Consider the following 18215-nt stretch of genomic DNA (forward strand, 5'->3'; position numbering starts at 1 on the left):
AATCAACAAAACATTACTCACAATAGAAAGACAAATATTTCGAGCAATGGCAGTTTCGCTAATACCTTCCCGAACAAGTGGTCGAAATGGCAACGTGCCATGAGTGAAAACGAATACGCACCAAAAACAAACCAAATCCCACTTTCAAAAATCTTTGAATGATTGCTGGCACGAAAAAAGTACAACCCAAAATTACCAAACCATCACAACTCATCGTCGTCCGAGAAAGTTTTGATTTTTGTTATTTGTTTTTTTGTTTTTGCGGGAGGGAAGGAGTGACATGGTATTGGGTATCATGTCTGGTTTGCCGTTATGTTCGCCACTTTTGGCTTCTCGACCTTAAACAACAACTACCGGACCAAATCCCTCCTTCTCTTTCTCTCTCTATCTCTCTGTCTCTGGTTTTTTTTGAAAGACTTGTCCTTTTAATCTCTTCTCACTTTCTCTCTCCTCCCTTTATTTATCATCTCTCTGCTCCGAAAGCTTTGGGTGGCTTTTCTGGTGGCCCAATATAGAAGTTAGAGCCGTTTCTCCGGCGACCCACATCGCATTTGCCCCGACCCAGATCGAATCCGGACCCGAATTGCAGGTATTCCAACCCCCCCACATTGACAAGTGACCATGTCGGTGGAGGCTTAGAGGCTTTTGTCATTTGTCAATGCCATGAAATGGGCGGAGGGGTTGGAATGTAAGGTGGGATTTGGGTGCGGATTTATAAGGATTTGGTATTGTTAGTTAGATTCATGGGGATTTGTTTCAGTGAACACAAGAAGGAATCCAAGTTATCCAAGTTTACTCAGAAAGCCCAACAAGGTATATCATGTTTTTAACATTTCAACAATGAAATTTAGGATCTTTTGGGAAGAATTGGGTTCTTGTGTGGTACATTTTGAAAGTCGAGTTTTCAAGTATGGTCATTTGTCATGTGTTTATATAACCAGGTGACTGGATTTGAAGCATTGTTGAGTAAATGTGCCAGACGTAGGTTTTTGGTGAAGCATCAATCATGGGATTTGAATGTTAGTTTTTTTGTTTGGTATGTCATGTCACGGGTCAGGAGTGTCTGAAATAAAGGGATTTGCTTGTACTTCTTAATTAAAGTGCAAAGTTTGATATAGGTGAAGTTTGTATATGGTAGTTATTGAACATATTTAAAGTGCACAGTCTTATGTTGATCATTCTGTAAATGTCCTTTTTTGTTTTACAAATCATGTTGATTGATAAACGCCATTATAATTGTATGGTGTTTAGAAGCTACCAGGAAGAGATGTATTTCTTTGTTAGTCTAGTGACCTATGAGTTAATAAGGTGAACATTTATAGAAGTAAAGTGAAACTTGTGGTGTATGTTTAATCAAATGATGTAGGATTTTGTTTATGAGTTATGGTGTAACACTTTCCTTTTCTTGTGAAAAAAAAAATATGAAGTAGGATATGACTCCTCGGTATCTCAAGCTAACCCGGATAGAACACCATACGATACTCCTTTGGTTACAAAGAATATCAAAGACCTCCGCCAAAGTCCAGGATATATCAATGTCAACATCTTTACTCACGATGAGATGAGGTTGGCCACAAAAAATTTCAGGTCAGATCTGATTCTTGGTGAAGGTGGGTTTGGAATTGTATACAAAGGAGTCATTGATGACACTGTGAGGCCCGGTTACACGTCCACACAAGTTGCCATTAAGGAGCTTAACCCAGAAGGGTACCAAGGTGATAGGGAATGGCTGGTATTTGACTTATCTTTCACTCTTATCTTATTTATTTTCCTAGAAATCACACTTTACAGTATTCTGTTGTACAACATGTTCTGCGTGCGGATAAAGAATATGAATTATTGTCCTTGAAAACAAAGTAGAGGGACATTCTAGTAATGAATGTGGAAGATAAATTCATTCTGAAGGGCTGACAGAATGGCGCGTAGTCTGAAGCTTGTGGTCAGTCCTTTCCAGATATAAATGTTGCCTCCTTGTGTGCAAGGCAAAGTTTCTTTTACTTCTTAATTTGTTACAACTTCCATTAGAAATAGCGTAACCTTCTCTTTAGTTTCGGTGTCACATTCAAGCTTCCTTGATACTAGAAGATAGTGGATCAAAATTTTCAAAATGAAGGACCTAGTCAATGAGAGCAATTGAATATGGTAACTTTGTTTTAAGAAATGATGACCCTTATTGCAAGTTAAAAACATTGATGAAATAAGTAGGACATATGATTCTTTTTTCCTTTGTTGCTTAAACAAATTTTTGTCTCTCAACAAGTTTCTAGTTTGCAAAATACAAATCTTTGAAACCATGACCAATAAGTCGGATTTGGCATAATATATCTCATGTCATTTGTTTGCAATTGATTATAATCCTCTAAGCATTTTTGTCTGATATTGTTTATCTTGCAGGCTGAAGTACACTACTTGGGACAGTTCAGTCATCCTAATCTTGTGAGGCTGATTGGGTACTGTTGTGAGGATGACCACCGCCAATTGGTCTATGAATACATGGCAAGTGGCAGCTTGGAAAAACATCTTTTCCGCAGTAAGTGTTTTTCATGAATGATGAAACTATAACCCTTGATTAGTGCATTGATTGTTGCTTTATAGTGACCTAAGTATCATCGTTTTGGTTATATTGTAAATTATCACCATCATTTTTTTTGGTCATACTTTGGCACTTCTGACTTGGCCATGCTTATGTTGGTCACTTAAGAAAATTTATCTCCCCCTTGTGCTTAATTCCCTATGCTTCAGAATATCATGTATCACCCATTAGTCTCCTTTATTTGTCTGGCTTTTTGGGCAACTTTTTTTTCTTCTTTTTCAGCAGCTTTCCAACTCCAATTTTCCTAGACCAGTCTGGATCCTTACTCATCCCCAATACCTGCTTATTAGTGATACTACTTAATTTCGGCAGCTTTCTAACTCCAATTTCCCTAGACCAGTCTGGATCCTTATTTGTCCCCAATACCTGCTTGTTAGTGATACTAAAACATCTCTTTCTTTTATTTCTTGCCAATACTTTCTCTAGCCATAAAGCAGGTTTGATTAGGAATTTTGTTTTCAAGATGAGATACATTATTCAAATATGTATGTGGATTTTGTTTTTGTTCGACACATGACTGCATTTAAAAGTGTAAAATTTGTTTCACTTCAAACTTGGCACAAAGCAGGTTTGATTAGGAATTTTGTTTTGAAGATGAGATACATTACTCAAATATGCATGTGGATTTTGTTTTTGTTCGACACATGACTGCATTTAAAAGTGTAAAATTGTGTTTCACTTCAAACTTGGATTTCATCAGGGATAAATAACCATTTTTTTTGTTCTCCATTGTCTGATAAATTGTTGATCATACTTTATTTGAAAACCTACTGCTGGGGTAAATATTAATTTCCCCCAAACTGCATGGTTCCACCAATTACGAAGTTACTTGATATGCAGATGCTCTATGACAACAACTTTCAATATGTGTTCAAGTGGATACTTCCACTATGTCAAAACTAAAATTTCATGCATATTATGACTTAGATTGAGAGGCATATTCATATTGGACATTATGCCTCTTGCTTAATAGCTTGTTAATTCTGTTTTGGGTGGTAGGAGTGGGTTGTACGCTTACATGGACAAGAAGAATGAAGATTGCCTTAGATGCTGCAAAAGGACTTGCTTTTCTTCATGGTGCTGAAAGGCCAGTCATTTACCGTGACTTCAAGACATCAAACATTTTGTTGGATGCGGTTCGTTGTCTACTATAGCTATCTTATATCTGCATTTACAAGATTGAGCATTTCTTTAGGCACACCCTTCAAAAGAATGTAAAAAAGGGAAAAAAGAATTGATAGTGATTACCAAAAGCTCTCTAAAAAAGTCAATCTAAATGCAGAAGTGAAACTGAAACCAGAAGATGAAGTGACTCGAATGCTTCTTGCAATGATCTTTTATTCATTTTTGGCAAATAAAAGGATGGAAAATAAATATTCATGCTTTTATTAAATGAGTGATTTCTCCTGAAGAAGTCATGTTGATTTTGTTGTTGAAAATTGCAATTATAAATTGCAGGATTTTAATGCGAAGCTTTCAGACTTTGGCCTTGCAAAGGAAGGACCGATGGGAGACCAAACCCATGTTTCAACACGAGTGATGGGAACATACGGATATGCTGCTCCTGAGTATGTAATGACTGGTGAGTTGTGTCACAACTAAGTTGCTGAGTTATACTATTAATGATAATTATTCTTTTCTTGTCGCTAGTAAATGATATTATATCTATTCTTAATATAGACCAACAACTGTTTATGAATATATGAGGAAAAAGAATAAAGAACACAGAAATGAAGTTCATTGGTCTAGCATGTTTTTGCAGTTAACAATTAACACAAACGACTGGTATAAAGATAAATTGTGCATCTCGTATGGCATGTTCTTGTGCTTCACTCTTATATAACCGACTTATATTCCAGCATGTACATTTGTTTGCTTTTAAGAAAGGTCGAGAGGAAATAATATTCCAAATTGATATAGACCTCCCTCCATCCTCTCCTCCCCTATTGTATATTCTCCGTAGATATGGTTATTTTGACAAATGTTAGTTTTTTATATGAATGCTTATGCAGATGAAAACTAGAAACCAGAGTAGTTCATGTCTCATTTTTAATTTGATCCAATCAGGGCATCTAACGGCTCGAAGCGATGTTTATGGATTTGGAGTAGTGCTACTTGAGATGCTCATTGGAAGGAGAGCAATGGATAAGAGCAGGCCCAGCCGAGAACATAATCTAGTTGAATGGGCTCGGCCACTCTTGAATCATAATAAGAAACTTTTGAGGATTGTAGACCCTCGACTGGAAGGGCAGTACTCACTTAAAACTGCACTGAAGGTGGCCCATCTAGCATACCAATGCCTTAGCCAGAACCCGAAAGGGAGACCCCTTATGAGCCAGGTTGTTGAAATCCTTGAGAGTCTTCAAGCACCAGAACAGCACGACCCTTTGCTTCAAAGTGGAGGTAAAGCTGTAACTCTTTATGAGGCTCCAAAGGGAACCTCTGGAACTCATGCTAAGAGAGATGTAAATGGAAAAGATGGTGGAGGGGGAGGAGAGGTAAGGCGAAGGAGCAACCGGGGAAATGAAAGGAGCCACAGTGAGCCTATGAGTGATCATGATCATCATAGCCCGTCCCCAAGTTTTGTGTCTCGGGAAAAGTAAACTATGCAAGAAGTTAAACCCTTTACCAGAAAATGGATGGAGGTTGGAACTGTACAAGATATATCAACCGGTCTATCCTTTAGGTGTATTGAGTAAAATTCTTTCCCCTTTGGCAAAAATTGAAATGAATACGTTGTAATTCATTCTGTGACATTCTATGTTATGAGCTATCATGTACGTTATGATATTATACTTTAGCATAGCATTCGGAGAAAGCCGTTGATGGTTTTTTACGGTGGCTAGACTTTCAAATACCGAAGCCTCTTATCTTGAAGTCTTCTTATAGACAGAAACTTATGACTTGTTCCTTTGTTGGAGTTCACAAGAGAATCAGTCAAAAAACAGCCAATTTTCCTAGGACAGTTTTCAAGTGTGATTTTAGAAGGGCGAGGATATTTTTTTTTTTGGGTTTGTGTCGAGCAATGCTTGTATTAAAAGTTGAACCGCAAGCTCTATTCCCGTTTGTTTGACGGTTTGATTGCATGGATGTAGAGGATGCAGTTTCTCAATATTCCCAAGATTAAAAATGCTGACAAATATAGAAAGCTCTTTGTTGGAATTTCAAACTTCATTGTTTAGCAAAATAAATTGAATATTTCTACGAGTAAAAGAAATTGAACACGTCCACAGGCAAGAGATTTCCTCACAGAGTCTGATTAATAAAACCTAAACGTAAGTATACCGATAATGGAAACACAAACACTGCAGAAAATGGAGAAGCTACGTCTTACAAGATGGAGAAATTACATACAAAAGGCAAAAAAACTCTAATTGAGAAAAGATGGTGAGTGACCAGACTTGGACCATCGTCTGGTTAAGATCGTACTAATTACTAAAATGTTCAACATTAACTCTCATGACTGATTTATTATTCGAGCACTAACCTGCACAAGCCGAAGTTCATGGATTAGTCACAGGTAGAAACTGCAAGAATGTAAGTTGTAAACAACACATGAAGTAGCCTTACCCCAGTTATGCTGGAACTTCATAGCTAATTGAGTGATAGATCTTCTCTCCGAAGAATTGACAAATTCCATATTTACAGCTTCCTGAACAGAAGACAAGAATTCTTGCCTTGCTTTTGCAGACAGCCCAAAGTAATTTGGTCCATGAGTGGTGCTCAAATCAGCAATCTAAATAAGACAAAATGGCATAATGTGTTAACACTTTTTCTGTACACATTTCTGTTCCTACATAGAAAATGCAAAGTTTAAATGACTAGGGAAAAAGAAAACCAAGCCCCATACGTTGTTGCTTAGTAAGTCCAGATTATTTCAAGAAAGACTAGGGACTCTTTCTTGAAATAACCGAATTTTCAGTCTGATTTCAAAGAAAAACTAAACAACGCACTAGTAATCTACCTGAAGAAAGCAACAACATCCGTACTGTTAAAGCAAATAAATCGTTACGTTTGTAATACATTGCTTTAATGCATTTGTGGAAATATTTGTTTTTCCCCTTGTGACACTCGGTGAAAAAGTTCGAGAGAAAACCGTATTTTAATACATCCAGCCACCCAATTTATGTAAGAAAAGGATCTAGTGCATGATGGCATTCAATTTGTTCATAATAAAAGTTAACAATAAGTAAATCATGTATAGAAACACTTGCCTGCTGCAACCAAGGGATTATTGTGTTGATAAACCTTTGCTCTACAAGATATGATGCTAAAGTGCTGAGGACATCGCCGGCAGTTTTAGGTGACAAGCATTCTAGAACTGGACCAGTTCTATCAAGAAGTTCAATCAGAACAATTTCATCACCAGAACAAAGAGCTTCAACATATGCAGAATCTAAGTCGCCTTCACAGAGCAAACCCTTCACCTGTTTCCAGAGGTTATTCTTGCTTTCTAAAACATTTTGTCTAACTTTGGCACTAGAAGCTGAGGTAAACATAGCATCAGTCCTTGTTTGACTTGTCCTCTGTGTTCCCTGCCCAGAACTTTTCCGAATATCTTTTCCAGCAGGATTCCTGGTAAGTTTCACCTTAGTATTGCTCCATGTCTCTGTACCTTGTCTTGCAGAATTGTTTGCTTGGGTCCTCACAAATGTGTTTTCCTCCCAAATATCAGAATGTTTCACGGACAACAGTGAAGGCTGCCTGTTGCGCATATCTATAGATGGCCTAGGAGTGCATGTAGAGAGTCTCGGAGAATGCACACTTTGGTTTTGCTTCATGAGTTTGGAGGTTGCTAAATTGGAATGCTCCTCCCTATGTACTAGGTTCTGAGATAATCTATCTACAACATGTTCTAGGCCTACCACCCTTGTTTGTAACATAGACAAGCTACCCATTACACCAGATGTAAATGCCTGTAGAGAAGTAAAATACAAAAGCTAAGTATAATTGTTTACAGTCTTAGATGTAGATGAAAAAAATATTATTTTGACTTGTAATTATTTTGTTTACACTGTACCAGAATAACAATAAATTTCAAATACTATAAGAGTGCTAGATTGTAAGGTAGGAATTGTAAGAAGTGCTTGTTTAGCAAAATAGGTTAGTAGGAAGCCAGCCAAGTATAACTTCTTCTTTTTTTGGAACTGAGGTAAAAGTAAGCAGATAAGAACTTTTTCTACCTAAAATTGTATGTGCCAACGAGTCATACAATGTTAAATTGATTTTATCTTAATGATGGGCAATCAAAACTAAATGATTAGGCTCATGCTTCAATGAGTTTAGACAAATAGTGAAGCAACTAACATAAATTAACTTCTATGCATATCTGAGAATCTCGAGGTATGTACCTGTAAAAGATCCATTAAGTTTGACTGCTTGTTTTCAATTTCTGAGAGTTGTTTTCTAATGCACGACACTTCATTTGCCATTTGTGAACAACATCCATGTGGAGTATGAGAATCTGATTCTGTCACAGTTGAATCGAGACTTCTACGATCTCTTTCAGAGTATATTTTCTCACTACTTAAACCTTCAACTGCTGCAAACCGCTGATTTCTTCCCACTGGCTTCTGCGAACTACTCTCCTCAAGACTGTTACAAGAAACTGTGACAAACTTAGTGTCAATGTCATCAGTGACAATATTGGACCGAGAAGAACATTCTTGTTTTTCATCCATGTGAACATATTCATATCCCATATCATGTGTGCTTGTAACATCAGTGCTCATCCTTTCTAATGTCTTAGTAATAGTGCTACCCTCAGATTCCTCATTCTGATATTCTGGCAAAGAAGCATTGTGGGCTTTAGGAACTGCAATTTCAATATGCCAATCATCTTCACTGGAACGTTGATGATTTTCCACATGATTTGGACGTGTTCTTCTGCCAGACAAAGGAATCCTGCTCTTAGTCGCACCAATAACAGCTTTCCTGAGCGAGCGATCTTTCCTTCCAGATTCACTGGCACTTGTGATATCACTGTAGTCACCACCAAAGAAATTTTCTATACAAAAGAAAAATTGATAAACGATTATGAGAAGTAACAAGTTAAGTGCATTAAGTCAAGAAGTTTTCTGAAATAAAGAAGGAAAAGGATGTTCCATATCCTTTAAACGTTCAAAGCAGGCTTCAGAATAACATAAATGACGTAGTGGTACAGCAAGAACAATATCATGATGAAAGATGACCTATTTTTCCATGTTGGACGAGAAGTAGTGCCAAAAGAAATATAAATTCATAGAACATTGTCAAAATATGCCACTTTCACATAATATACCATTTGTTCCAAAACTACAACCTCATAAGTTGAGAAGGTTAAGATGTTGGAGCATGCATATTTTAAGGCATAAGTACAACTAAGCTTCATCATTAGAACCAGGTAACATAAAATAAATCAGGCTATAAGTTAAGTTGGTATATTAGGTCCAGGACCTATCCACCTATGGTTGCAACACTTTCAGCTCATCCTGATATACGTGAACTTTCCTTTGGAAAATATATTTGATAACTTGAGCAGTCATGTACTAGCATATTTTAATTAATTCATTATGAAAGCTGCAAAAATGAGATCCAGTCAACATAGGATTCAATATGCATCACAAAAATGTCGACAAATGATAAGACCGCACACAGTCGTCCCCTGGTTACTAGGGAGCATCTAGAAGCCGCAAGGAGATCAAACAAAGACTACTGAATTTTATGGTGATAAACTGAAGACATTGCATCGAAGTAAGAATCCAGAAAGTAAAAACCAATCTGAAACAAATATCAATACTGGCAACAGTCAGTAAACCTTTAATGGAAGAGCCAGCTTCTGAAGGTTCAGGAGTGTCAGCTCCTAGAAGACTTTTCCAGCACTGCAGTGCCTGTAGGACAGTATCCCTAACTGGTTTCACCTACAAGCAACAGAAGTATAAAACAGATACATTTTACTCATCTGCATGAAAGAAGATTCACCAAATCTAGATTTTTAATCAATGCTAACCTTGTCAAAGCGACATGATTCAAGGGAACGAATGCAGGAAGCCTTAAAAGAGCCCAAGATGGATCCACCACTTGAAGCTATCTCCCCTAAAGCTATGCATGCAGCTTTGCGTGTTGCCCAGTCATTACTCTTGAGAGATTCTTGAATACTTCCCATTGCACCGGAGAGAATGTTTTGTGTTGGTGCACCCCCTGCCTAAAATAGAGAATCAAATTGTGCATAATAAAAAGGACATATACTGCATACAAGGATTGAAAGTACATTCCAAAAAGATGCAGTAAAATAAAGACAAGCATATGAAGTGTAGTTGGATTTCAAACTGAGCTGTTTCGTAACTTGACAGCCCTATTTGGTAGAAGTTAATTTCCTTGTAAAGAATTCATTTCAGTACTTTAGGTGGATTGCCATGATTGAGAAAAAATGCCATGTAGCATGTTTTGCCAAATTCTGATCATTAATGTGACATGAGAGACCCAGGCATATTCTAGTATACAGAAGACAGCACACAAATAAATGCCACTGACGCATAACATCAGCCACCTTAAATAAAAAGGAGCATGAACTCAAATTGTTTTCATTAGCAAACATTCTAAACAAACATAACAAGCCTCGCGTGACTATAGCTAACAAGAATGTTTCGATTGATGTACACATAAATGTCACCAACAGCTGTTCTCGATGCAGCATTTGGAAAACAGATTTGATAATCCAGAAGTATGAACATAAAGAACAACCAAATAACCAGTATAATTGTGTTTTAGTTCAAGAAGTCACCTGGATAATGCTCCTGTTCAACTCAATAACAGCTGGCTTAGCCATGAAATGTGGATTCTTGAGCAACTTTATCGTTCGATTCAACATTGGCTGCAGAATTGAAACCGGGGGATCATGAGTATTATCAATGACCCTTGCTAGGCACAATGCTGAACCTGACTGAACCTGCCTGTTTTGTTCACCCAGAGCTTCGAAAAGTGGCCTTACTAAGACAACAAAGACCCCATCACCGTCACCCCTACCATCACTCAATTTTGATGCCAGAACACCAACAGTCTCCACACATGCATCTCTCACAACAGAGTCCGGGTCTTTTAGTCGCTTAACAATACTGGCAACCATCTTACCAAGATGCATTCCAACATGCCCCTCATGATACCTCACTAATGTACCCATCAACCTAATGCATTCCTTTCTCACTGCACTCTTCTGTTCCGAATCTGTATCCAAAATACACGACAGAAACGGAGCAATCCCATCTGGGTTCAAGCACTCCGCCATTTTCTCCAGCTCCTCGACACCTATTTGGTAAGTATCCCGATCAGCAAGCTTGTTCAGCGCAATAACCACCTTTTGTTTGAGCTCGAAAACCACCTGTTGCACAGTGACCCTCCCAGCTCCTCTCCCCTTAACATGCGCATACGCCTTCATCTTGATCATCGAATCCTAACCCAATAGCCCCAAATTCCACCTATTCCCTCCACAATCAAGAACCCCACTTCCTAACTCTAGGAATCAAATCACTAAAATCCTGCAAAATTGAAAGCAAAACAAGATTTCAACAACCCAAACCAACATCATTCATTCCCACACCATAATGAACCTAAACTTAAACTATGTCTCCATTCAAATTTTGAATAAAAGATCTGGGAAAGAAATCAAAACATTCCAACTAAAGAAAGATCAAAACTTTCACTACGAAAACCACACAAATTTGAGTTATTGAATTCATTAAACCCTAAATGCTATGAGAAACAGTCAAAAAAGACTTAAACCCTAAATTTTGAAGCAAGCCCACTCACACATATTGACATTTAACTCCAGAGGGAACTTGCCCAGATGAAAAGGAAGCTTCGGGGTGGTGGAATCCGAGCGAAGTATGAGAGCTTCCTCTTGTTCTTCCCCCATTTTGGTTTTAAATTTCTGGGCTTTTTACGAAAATAAATGCAGAGATATAAAGAAGGGAAATTTGAATGCGGTTCGAGATTTACGAACTTTTATTAAAATATGATTAAATTTTGAAAGAGAAGGAATCTGAGAAAGCGTTCAACGGAGTTCGAGAAAATCAGAGCCTTTGGATATTTTTGGAGAGAGAAGAGAATAAATTTGATTTAATGGCTTCAAATTTCGCGCCCTCTGCTGCGGTTCAAATTCAGAAGGGACAAACTGGGGAGCGTTTTTGGAAGGTTAGCTTTGGGTGGGGACCTGGCGGTTTCAAAAGGAGTTCACTGACACGTGGACCCCTCAATCAGCGTCCAACTCTGTTTTTAGTTTGATTTATATAAATTTTCAAATCATACACGTGAACTATTTTTATTAGGTAACGTAGACTATGTGAAACACAAACTCTAATACATTTATATTTTAAAATTAAAATTAATTAGCAATAATTAAAGAGGTACTGAGGTACTCATATTATTATTGTGTCATTCTAACCCAACCAGGCAAGAGCAAGCCAGGCTGGTTGTACCGAGCCTAACCTAAACGGATTTATATTAGCAAACAAATTCTCATGACTACTAACTTATTACGTCCCTAGTCAGATGAGTCGATAACTTGAAGGATACCCATCTGGTAATAGCTATACCATGTCGATAACTTGAAGGATACCGAAGTGTAAAATGACCGGAGTATGTCTCTGATGCGTATATAGTTACATGTTCTAATCATAGGACTTCCACATCAAGTAAGACCTTGTTAATATTTTCAGCTTATTCCCTATAAATAGCCCATCACCTCACCCAAAAAAAAAAAATGCAGCTATGATCCTTTGCTCTGACACCCTCATGCTACCAAAATTATCACTTAATTGACTTGAGCGCTAGATGGTTTTTGGCCAATAGACACTAGCCCCTCTAACCGTACTCTTTTTATTGCAAGTGAAACCAACATTTAAACTCCGTATCTTATATGCTAAAATTTGACTTTAAAATTACTAATATTGGTGAATATGCTCTTATATATTAGCTTAAGCACCCACAATCCCAACATTTTTCTTCCTTTTCCTATTGATTTATCTATTTCTTCCACTCCTTTCCATGACTATTTTTTTTATCAATACATATTTCTCGTTTTTGTTTCTTTCTCTCTCCAAATGTATGACTTCTCCTCTTCTTAGTTCATTTTTATGTCTTACTAATGTGGCTATGCTTCACTTTTCATCAACAACAACAGAGATTTTTGTTTGGTTGTGTAAACAGCATTGTGTGATTCACTTATTAGTAAACTTTCGCTTCTTGCCCACTTTGACTAGATCAAAATTTAATTGTTTTATTGCTCAAAATGCCCGGTGCTCAAGCTCTACAGATAGGTGGCAAGCCTTGCCATAAACAAGTCGAAATGGAGGCATGTCCAAATTAAGGGGTCTTATATGAAGTATGGTATGCCCACAAAACATAGATCTTAGAAGGGGTTCCTGGCCTCACTGAAATTATTTCTATTTCTTTAACTCATTCATGTATATCAAGTATTAGGTTCAATTTCCCTACATCTTACTGTTTTTTGCACCGATTATCTACCTTCACTTACTTAATGCAAGGATTATGCCTCACATGAACAAAATTTGAGGTCCGCTATTGCTAGAGAGAGTACATTTTTTTTTTTTAGTTGGAAAAGTTAATATTATTTTTAGAGATTTTGTTTTGAGGTTCCTATTTACGCACTATCTTCAAGTATAGAAGAATTAAAGGGGTCGGGTGTGTGTGTTTGGTGGGGTGGTAAGGCTTTGGTCTCATATATAAGAGGTCAGGAGTTCGAGCCCCATCAAGGGTGGGAATGGGGTGGGTTTTTTTTAAAAAAAAAAATCAGTGAAATCTTGGGCTCGCTGATTGAACCTATGTCCACCATCAGATCTGATCATGTATCGACATGTCTTACATGCATTAGGGGAATAGGGGGTACATTGTCCCTCTTTTGATCATAAATATCAAGGTGATGAAAACTGCCTGGCCATTGGAAGCTGCAAAAGAGTAGTGTACCTCCAAACAATTTCACTTTGAAATTGATCCAATAGGACTCTTGAAAGTGAAGCAGATGGACTCCTAGATCGTCATTCTTAGACTTGCAATGAATGGTAAGATCTGTATTTGGACCCAGATCATTGATAATTTCAACATGTTTGGAACGCTCACCAGCCTCAGTCTTAGTGAGCAAGAGGATGAACAATACTATCAATATCTGATTCATCTTGTTCGTTTGTGTTTTGTTTCGCATGGATGATATTGTGCATACTAGAGGATAGTTGTCGAACAATTTTTCTCATAAGTGATGCAGTACCTCATAACTGCCAAACAATTTTAGTAAGAATTATGTCAATATATATATATATATATATATATATATATATATATATATATATATTTTTTTTTATATGCATATACTATTTTACCAAATTTATATTTTTCCTAGGTTGATATTCATGGCCCATTCACCGATATAGATATAGATTGTTGCTTCCTTATTTTGGTGTTGTTAATTAAAGAGTATCATTATTACGTCCCGAACCCAAATTTATCGGTTTACTAGTCATTTGGACGGTAAACGACAATTACTTTCACTTTTTACTCTGTTTCAATACTTTTAGTGGCTCTAAAAGTTGACTTTTTGTTTGGGTCAAAATTTGAGAAAATTTCCATTCATGAAATTCGTAGAAAACGCTAAACCGAGTCCGTGCATATGTGGTACATAAAAATCGGAGTTCGTATGCGAAAGTTATGGCTAAAATACTAAAGTTACTGTTTATAGTAACTTCCTATATATAGGAAAAGTTATCGGGGTAAGTTTCATTTTCAGAAACTTACCGTCGGTCTCTCTCTCCCTCTTCGACCTCTTCACCTTCTTCCGGCCATAACTCCTTCATTCGGCGACGGATTTTGACGCGTAAGCTATCATTAGAAAGCTCTCTTCCTCCTCTTCATTTCTATATGGTCTGGTAATTTATTTTGAACTGTGGAAAGTGCAGCAACGAGAAGAAGTGGGCGATGTCGCTGTTTTCTCAAATGTTTGGTCGGAACTTGAGTTTCTGGCCACCTCTGGCCAAAATTCTTATTGGGTCTTGGAGCTCTTGGATCATACAACCATCCCTCAAAATTTCTTGGTCCAATTCGAAGTATGGAGCACAAATCAAAGGATTGAAGGTAAAGAATTTCAATTTTCCCTCTTTGCTTTAGGGCTAAATTTCGGCCAACCAAGATAATTTTAGACTTTGTTGTAGTTATAAAAGTTGTTGGGCTTGTTGAGATGATCATGCTGGTGAATTTTGGTGACCTGAATCGGTGGTTGGCCGGCGGCGTGTGGAGGCGTGTAGGGCAGGTTTTTGGCTTTGGTTTTTAGCTAGTTAAATCTTATATTTGATTTAGAGCTTATATATGTGAATTTGGTGAAGATTGGAGAAGTTTTGAATCGATTTCTAATTTTCAAAGATTTAGAATTTCAATTATCAATTTATGAGAATTCGACCGTCGGATTTCTCTTGAATCTGCCCTAGAACTTGTAAATTAATGAAATGGTGTTAGTGGTAAAGTTTGGGTTGAATTGGAGAAGGAAATAGAGATGTTGATTTAAGAGGATTGATTTTGGAATCGTATCTAATTGCCGAATTGTTGTTCACGGAATATAATTGTGTACAGGGCGCTATACCGAGTTACCGCTCGACGAAGAAACCGGTATGTGTGGTCACCTATATAGTACTGTGAGTTGACGTTTGTTTTAAATAATGGTGCATGCAATTATTTTCCCGAAATGATGATTGATTTATTTAATTATTTATCGTTTTATTTGTTAAGCATAATATTTGGCTTTGGACTATACTTTTGGCATTGTTTTTCCATGAGTTTCGGAATTGAATTTATTATACTCTGATTTGGACTTATGAATTGTTTTCGGGAATATGAATTGATTTTTTGGTGATTAATTATGATTTATCTCGATTATGATTTGGGAAATGGATTCGTGATATTATTTTTTTGGATATTGAGCTATCGATATTTATCTCCGATATATGATTATTATTTAGAATTATGATTTATATGATTTTCGACGAATTATTTTTCGAAGTGATTTACGGAATTTAATATTATTTTTTTATCCATCGATTTTGAGATTTTGAGATATTATCGGAGATGAGATTTTCACTGGAATTATAGTTATTGATTATCTCTCGCCTATTTGTTATGAATTTGAGAATATTTTGGCGTGCGGGGCCACGTCATTGGAATATATTTATTTTTCTCGTGAGAAATTGGGGAAGCTTTATGGATTTATGGATTTACTGGTTGATTATTTTCTTCACCATACTGTGGTTGTTCTATAGTGTCTCCTTCTCACTTACTTTGTGTTTGTGAGTGGCAATCGAGGTGATTTATTCTCCTCCTTACGTAAGTGGTAGTCGAGGTTATTAGTTCTCCTCCTCAGACAATCTATGTGTGAGTGGCAGTCGAGGGTAGAGCCTAAGGGGCTCCTTTATTCGTATGGTGATATTTCTTCCCCATATCCTATTATTACTTGACTAGCGAGGCTAGTCCGATTTCTCTTAACCAGCGGGGCTGGTATGTTTTCACAAGATTTTGAGTTTAAAGAAATTTGTTTTACAAACGTTGCATGCATTGAGGTTTTATAAATTTAAATAAGTGGGAAAGTATTCAAGTTTGTTTCTTTTAAAATATCTTAATTATTTATTTTTTGTCCACTCACACTAACGTATTTTTCAATAGTTTCCCCTGGGCCCTTTGGTTTCAAATGCCCAGTTTGCAGGCTAAATTAGTTGAGGTCAGGCATACATGGAGCTAAGACATAGTTGTCACTGCTTCCGCATTGTAGGATCTATCGATCTGTTACCCTTTTACTTTTTATTCTAGTATACATTTTGTTTTAGAATTGCTCTGATAACCTATGGGATTAATGTTATTAAGTTGAGATTTGTGTAATGTGAATTGGAAGATGTTGTAATTTGGGGAGCAGGATGGCTCCAGGATAATGAGGATGGATTGCTTAGAAGTATAAATGTCTTTCTACAGGTTTTGGGTAGTCCACTTTTAGGGAAAATTTTGTCAAATTTTTGGTAAAATTTCTTCTAAGGTGGCCCCGTAGGGCCACTTCGGATTTCACGGTGAAATTTGGGGCGGGTTCTGTCAATCATCCTAACATGCTATGAATATTACCATAGTATTGTTATATACAGTAAAATTTCATTAAATGAATATTTGTTAAATTAATAATCTCAATTAAATAATAAATTTCTCCAGTCCCGACTTGAGACCAGTGTATATTACTGAATTAAGAACCTAACTAAATCCATAAGATAATAATTTTTCTGGACATTCATAAGAACCCATCAAATGTATACGTACTATCTTTTAGGATAGAAGAATTAAAGGGGTTGACCTGAGCTAAATTAACCGAAAAACAGTACATGCATGCATTGATATTGAAAAGTACAATAATTATTTCAAAATGTAAGCAAATAGATTTTTTTGACAACCACACTTAAAAAGCCTTTCTCCTTATTTCTATGTCAATTGAATTCACTTTTCGTTCCACTTGAAAAAATCAGTGAAATCTTGGAATTCCTCATTGTACCTATGTCCACCATCAGATCTGATCATGTATCTGCATGTCCTACATTCTTTAGGGGGTACATTGTCTCTCTCTTGATTGTAAACATCAAGGTGATGAAAATTGTCGGGCCACTGGAAGCTGCAAAAGAATAGTGTACCTCCGAAAATGTTTATTTTGAAATTGATCCAATAGGTCTCTTGAAAGTGAAGCAGATGGACTCCCAGATCATCATCCTTAGACTTGCAATGAATGGTAAGACATGTATTTGGACCCAAATCATTGATAATTTCAACATGTCTGGAATTCCAAGCAGCCTCAGTCTTAGTGAGCAAGAGGATGAACAATACTATCAATATCTGATTCATCTTGCTCTTTTGTGTTTTGTTTCGCAAGGATGATATTGTGCATACTAGAGGGTAGTTGTCGATCAATTTATACAAGGACGTCATGCACTGCCTCATTTTTCCTTTTTTCTTGATCCTTAATTGCAATAAGACAAAACCTGATTTGATATTTCACATTTTTCCTTTTCTCTCGATTCTTAATTTATTGCAGATGATTATCAATAAATGCACATTTTACTATACTACCAGATTTATCTTTTTTTCTAGGTTGATATCCATGGCCCATTCACCAATATAAATTGTTTCTTCTTTGTTTGGCTGTTAATTAAAGATTATCATCCTAGCATGATATGAATATTGCGATAATTATGACAGATGTTGCTGACGAGAAAACATGGATTATACATTTATACATGGAGAGCTAATGATAATTTATATCTAAGAGAACTCATTCTGTTAGCTAAATTGAGTGCAAAATACTCAAATACCCTCACACAATATCACTACTCCTATAAAAGTAGGGGTAGGTTTTGGTGTCAAAAACTTCACAAAAAAATTGAAGGAGGGCTAGGCTTTGGGGTCAAAAGGTTCACCAAAAAATTGAACTCCAAAAAATGTCCATGATAGATATAAAAGTTGACTGATTTAGAAAATTTAGGATGGTGTTATTGACACATTTTTTTTCTCTATTCACACACCACTTCTATTTTTATGTTATTTTAATTCATTTTTTTTTATTACA

At 36.6% G+C, this 18215-nt stretch overlaps 2 protein-coding genes across 3 annotated transcripts; one reads left to right on the plus strand and one right to left on the minus strand.

Annotated features, from left to right (window-relative positions):
- Positions 1-82: 82 nt before the first annotated feature.
- LOC112197278 (probable serine/threonine-protein kinase PBL17) lies at positions 83-5430 on the plus strand. Of its 2 annotated transcripts, none has more exons than XM_024337900.2 (6): positions 83-813; positions 1431-1732; positions 2395-2530; positions 3593-3729; positions 4052-4175; positions 4661-5430. In XM_024337900.2, exons 1-6 carry the CDS (start codon positions 744-746, stop codon positions 5194-5196), a joined length of 1305 nt encoding a protein of 434 aa, XP_024193668.1. In that variant the 5' UTR covers positions 83-743; the 3' UTR covers positions 5197-5430. The 2 variants fall into 2 exon arrangements, with proteins under 2 accessions (XP_024193668.1, XP_024193667.1); XM_024337899.2 differs by having other exon boundaries at positions 87-813; positions 1428-1732.
- A 161-nt stretch (positions 5431-5591) lies between these two features.
- On the minus strand, positions 5592-11653 carry LOC112197277 (TORTIFOLIA1-like protein 2). Its single transcript, XM_024337898.2, has 8 exons — positions 11378-11653; positions 10356-11106; positions 9582-9776; positions 9390-9492; positions 7945-8600; positions 6808-7509; positions 6164-6329; positions 5592-6080 (listed from the first exon to the last, which is right to left on the minus strand). Exons 2-8 carry the CDS (start codon positions 11013-11015, stop codon positions 6076-6078), a joined length of 2487 nt encoding a protein of 828 aa, XP_024193666.1. The 5' UTR covers positions 11016-11106; positions 11378-11653; the 3' UTR covers positions 5592-6075.
- Between the last annotated feature and the right edge of the window lie 6562 nt (positions 11654-18215).

The sequence above is a fragment of the Rosa chinensis genome, chromosome 4 (genome assembly GCF_002994745.2).
Source record: "Rosa chinensis cultivar Old Blush chromosome 4, RchiOBHm-V2, whole genome shotgun sequence".
Taxonomy (NCBI): domain Eukaryota; kingdom Viridiplantae; phylum Streptophyta; class Magnoliopsida; order Rosales; family Rosaceae; genus Rosa; species Rosa chinensis.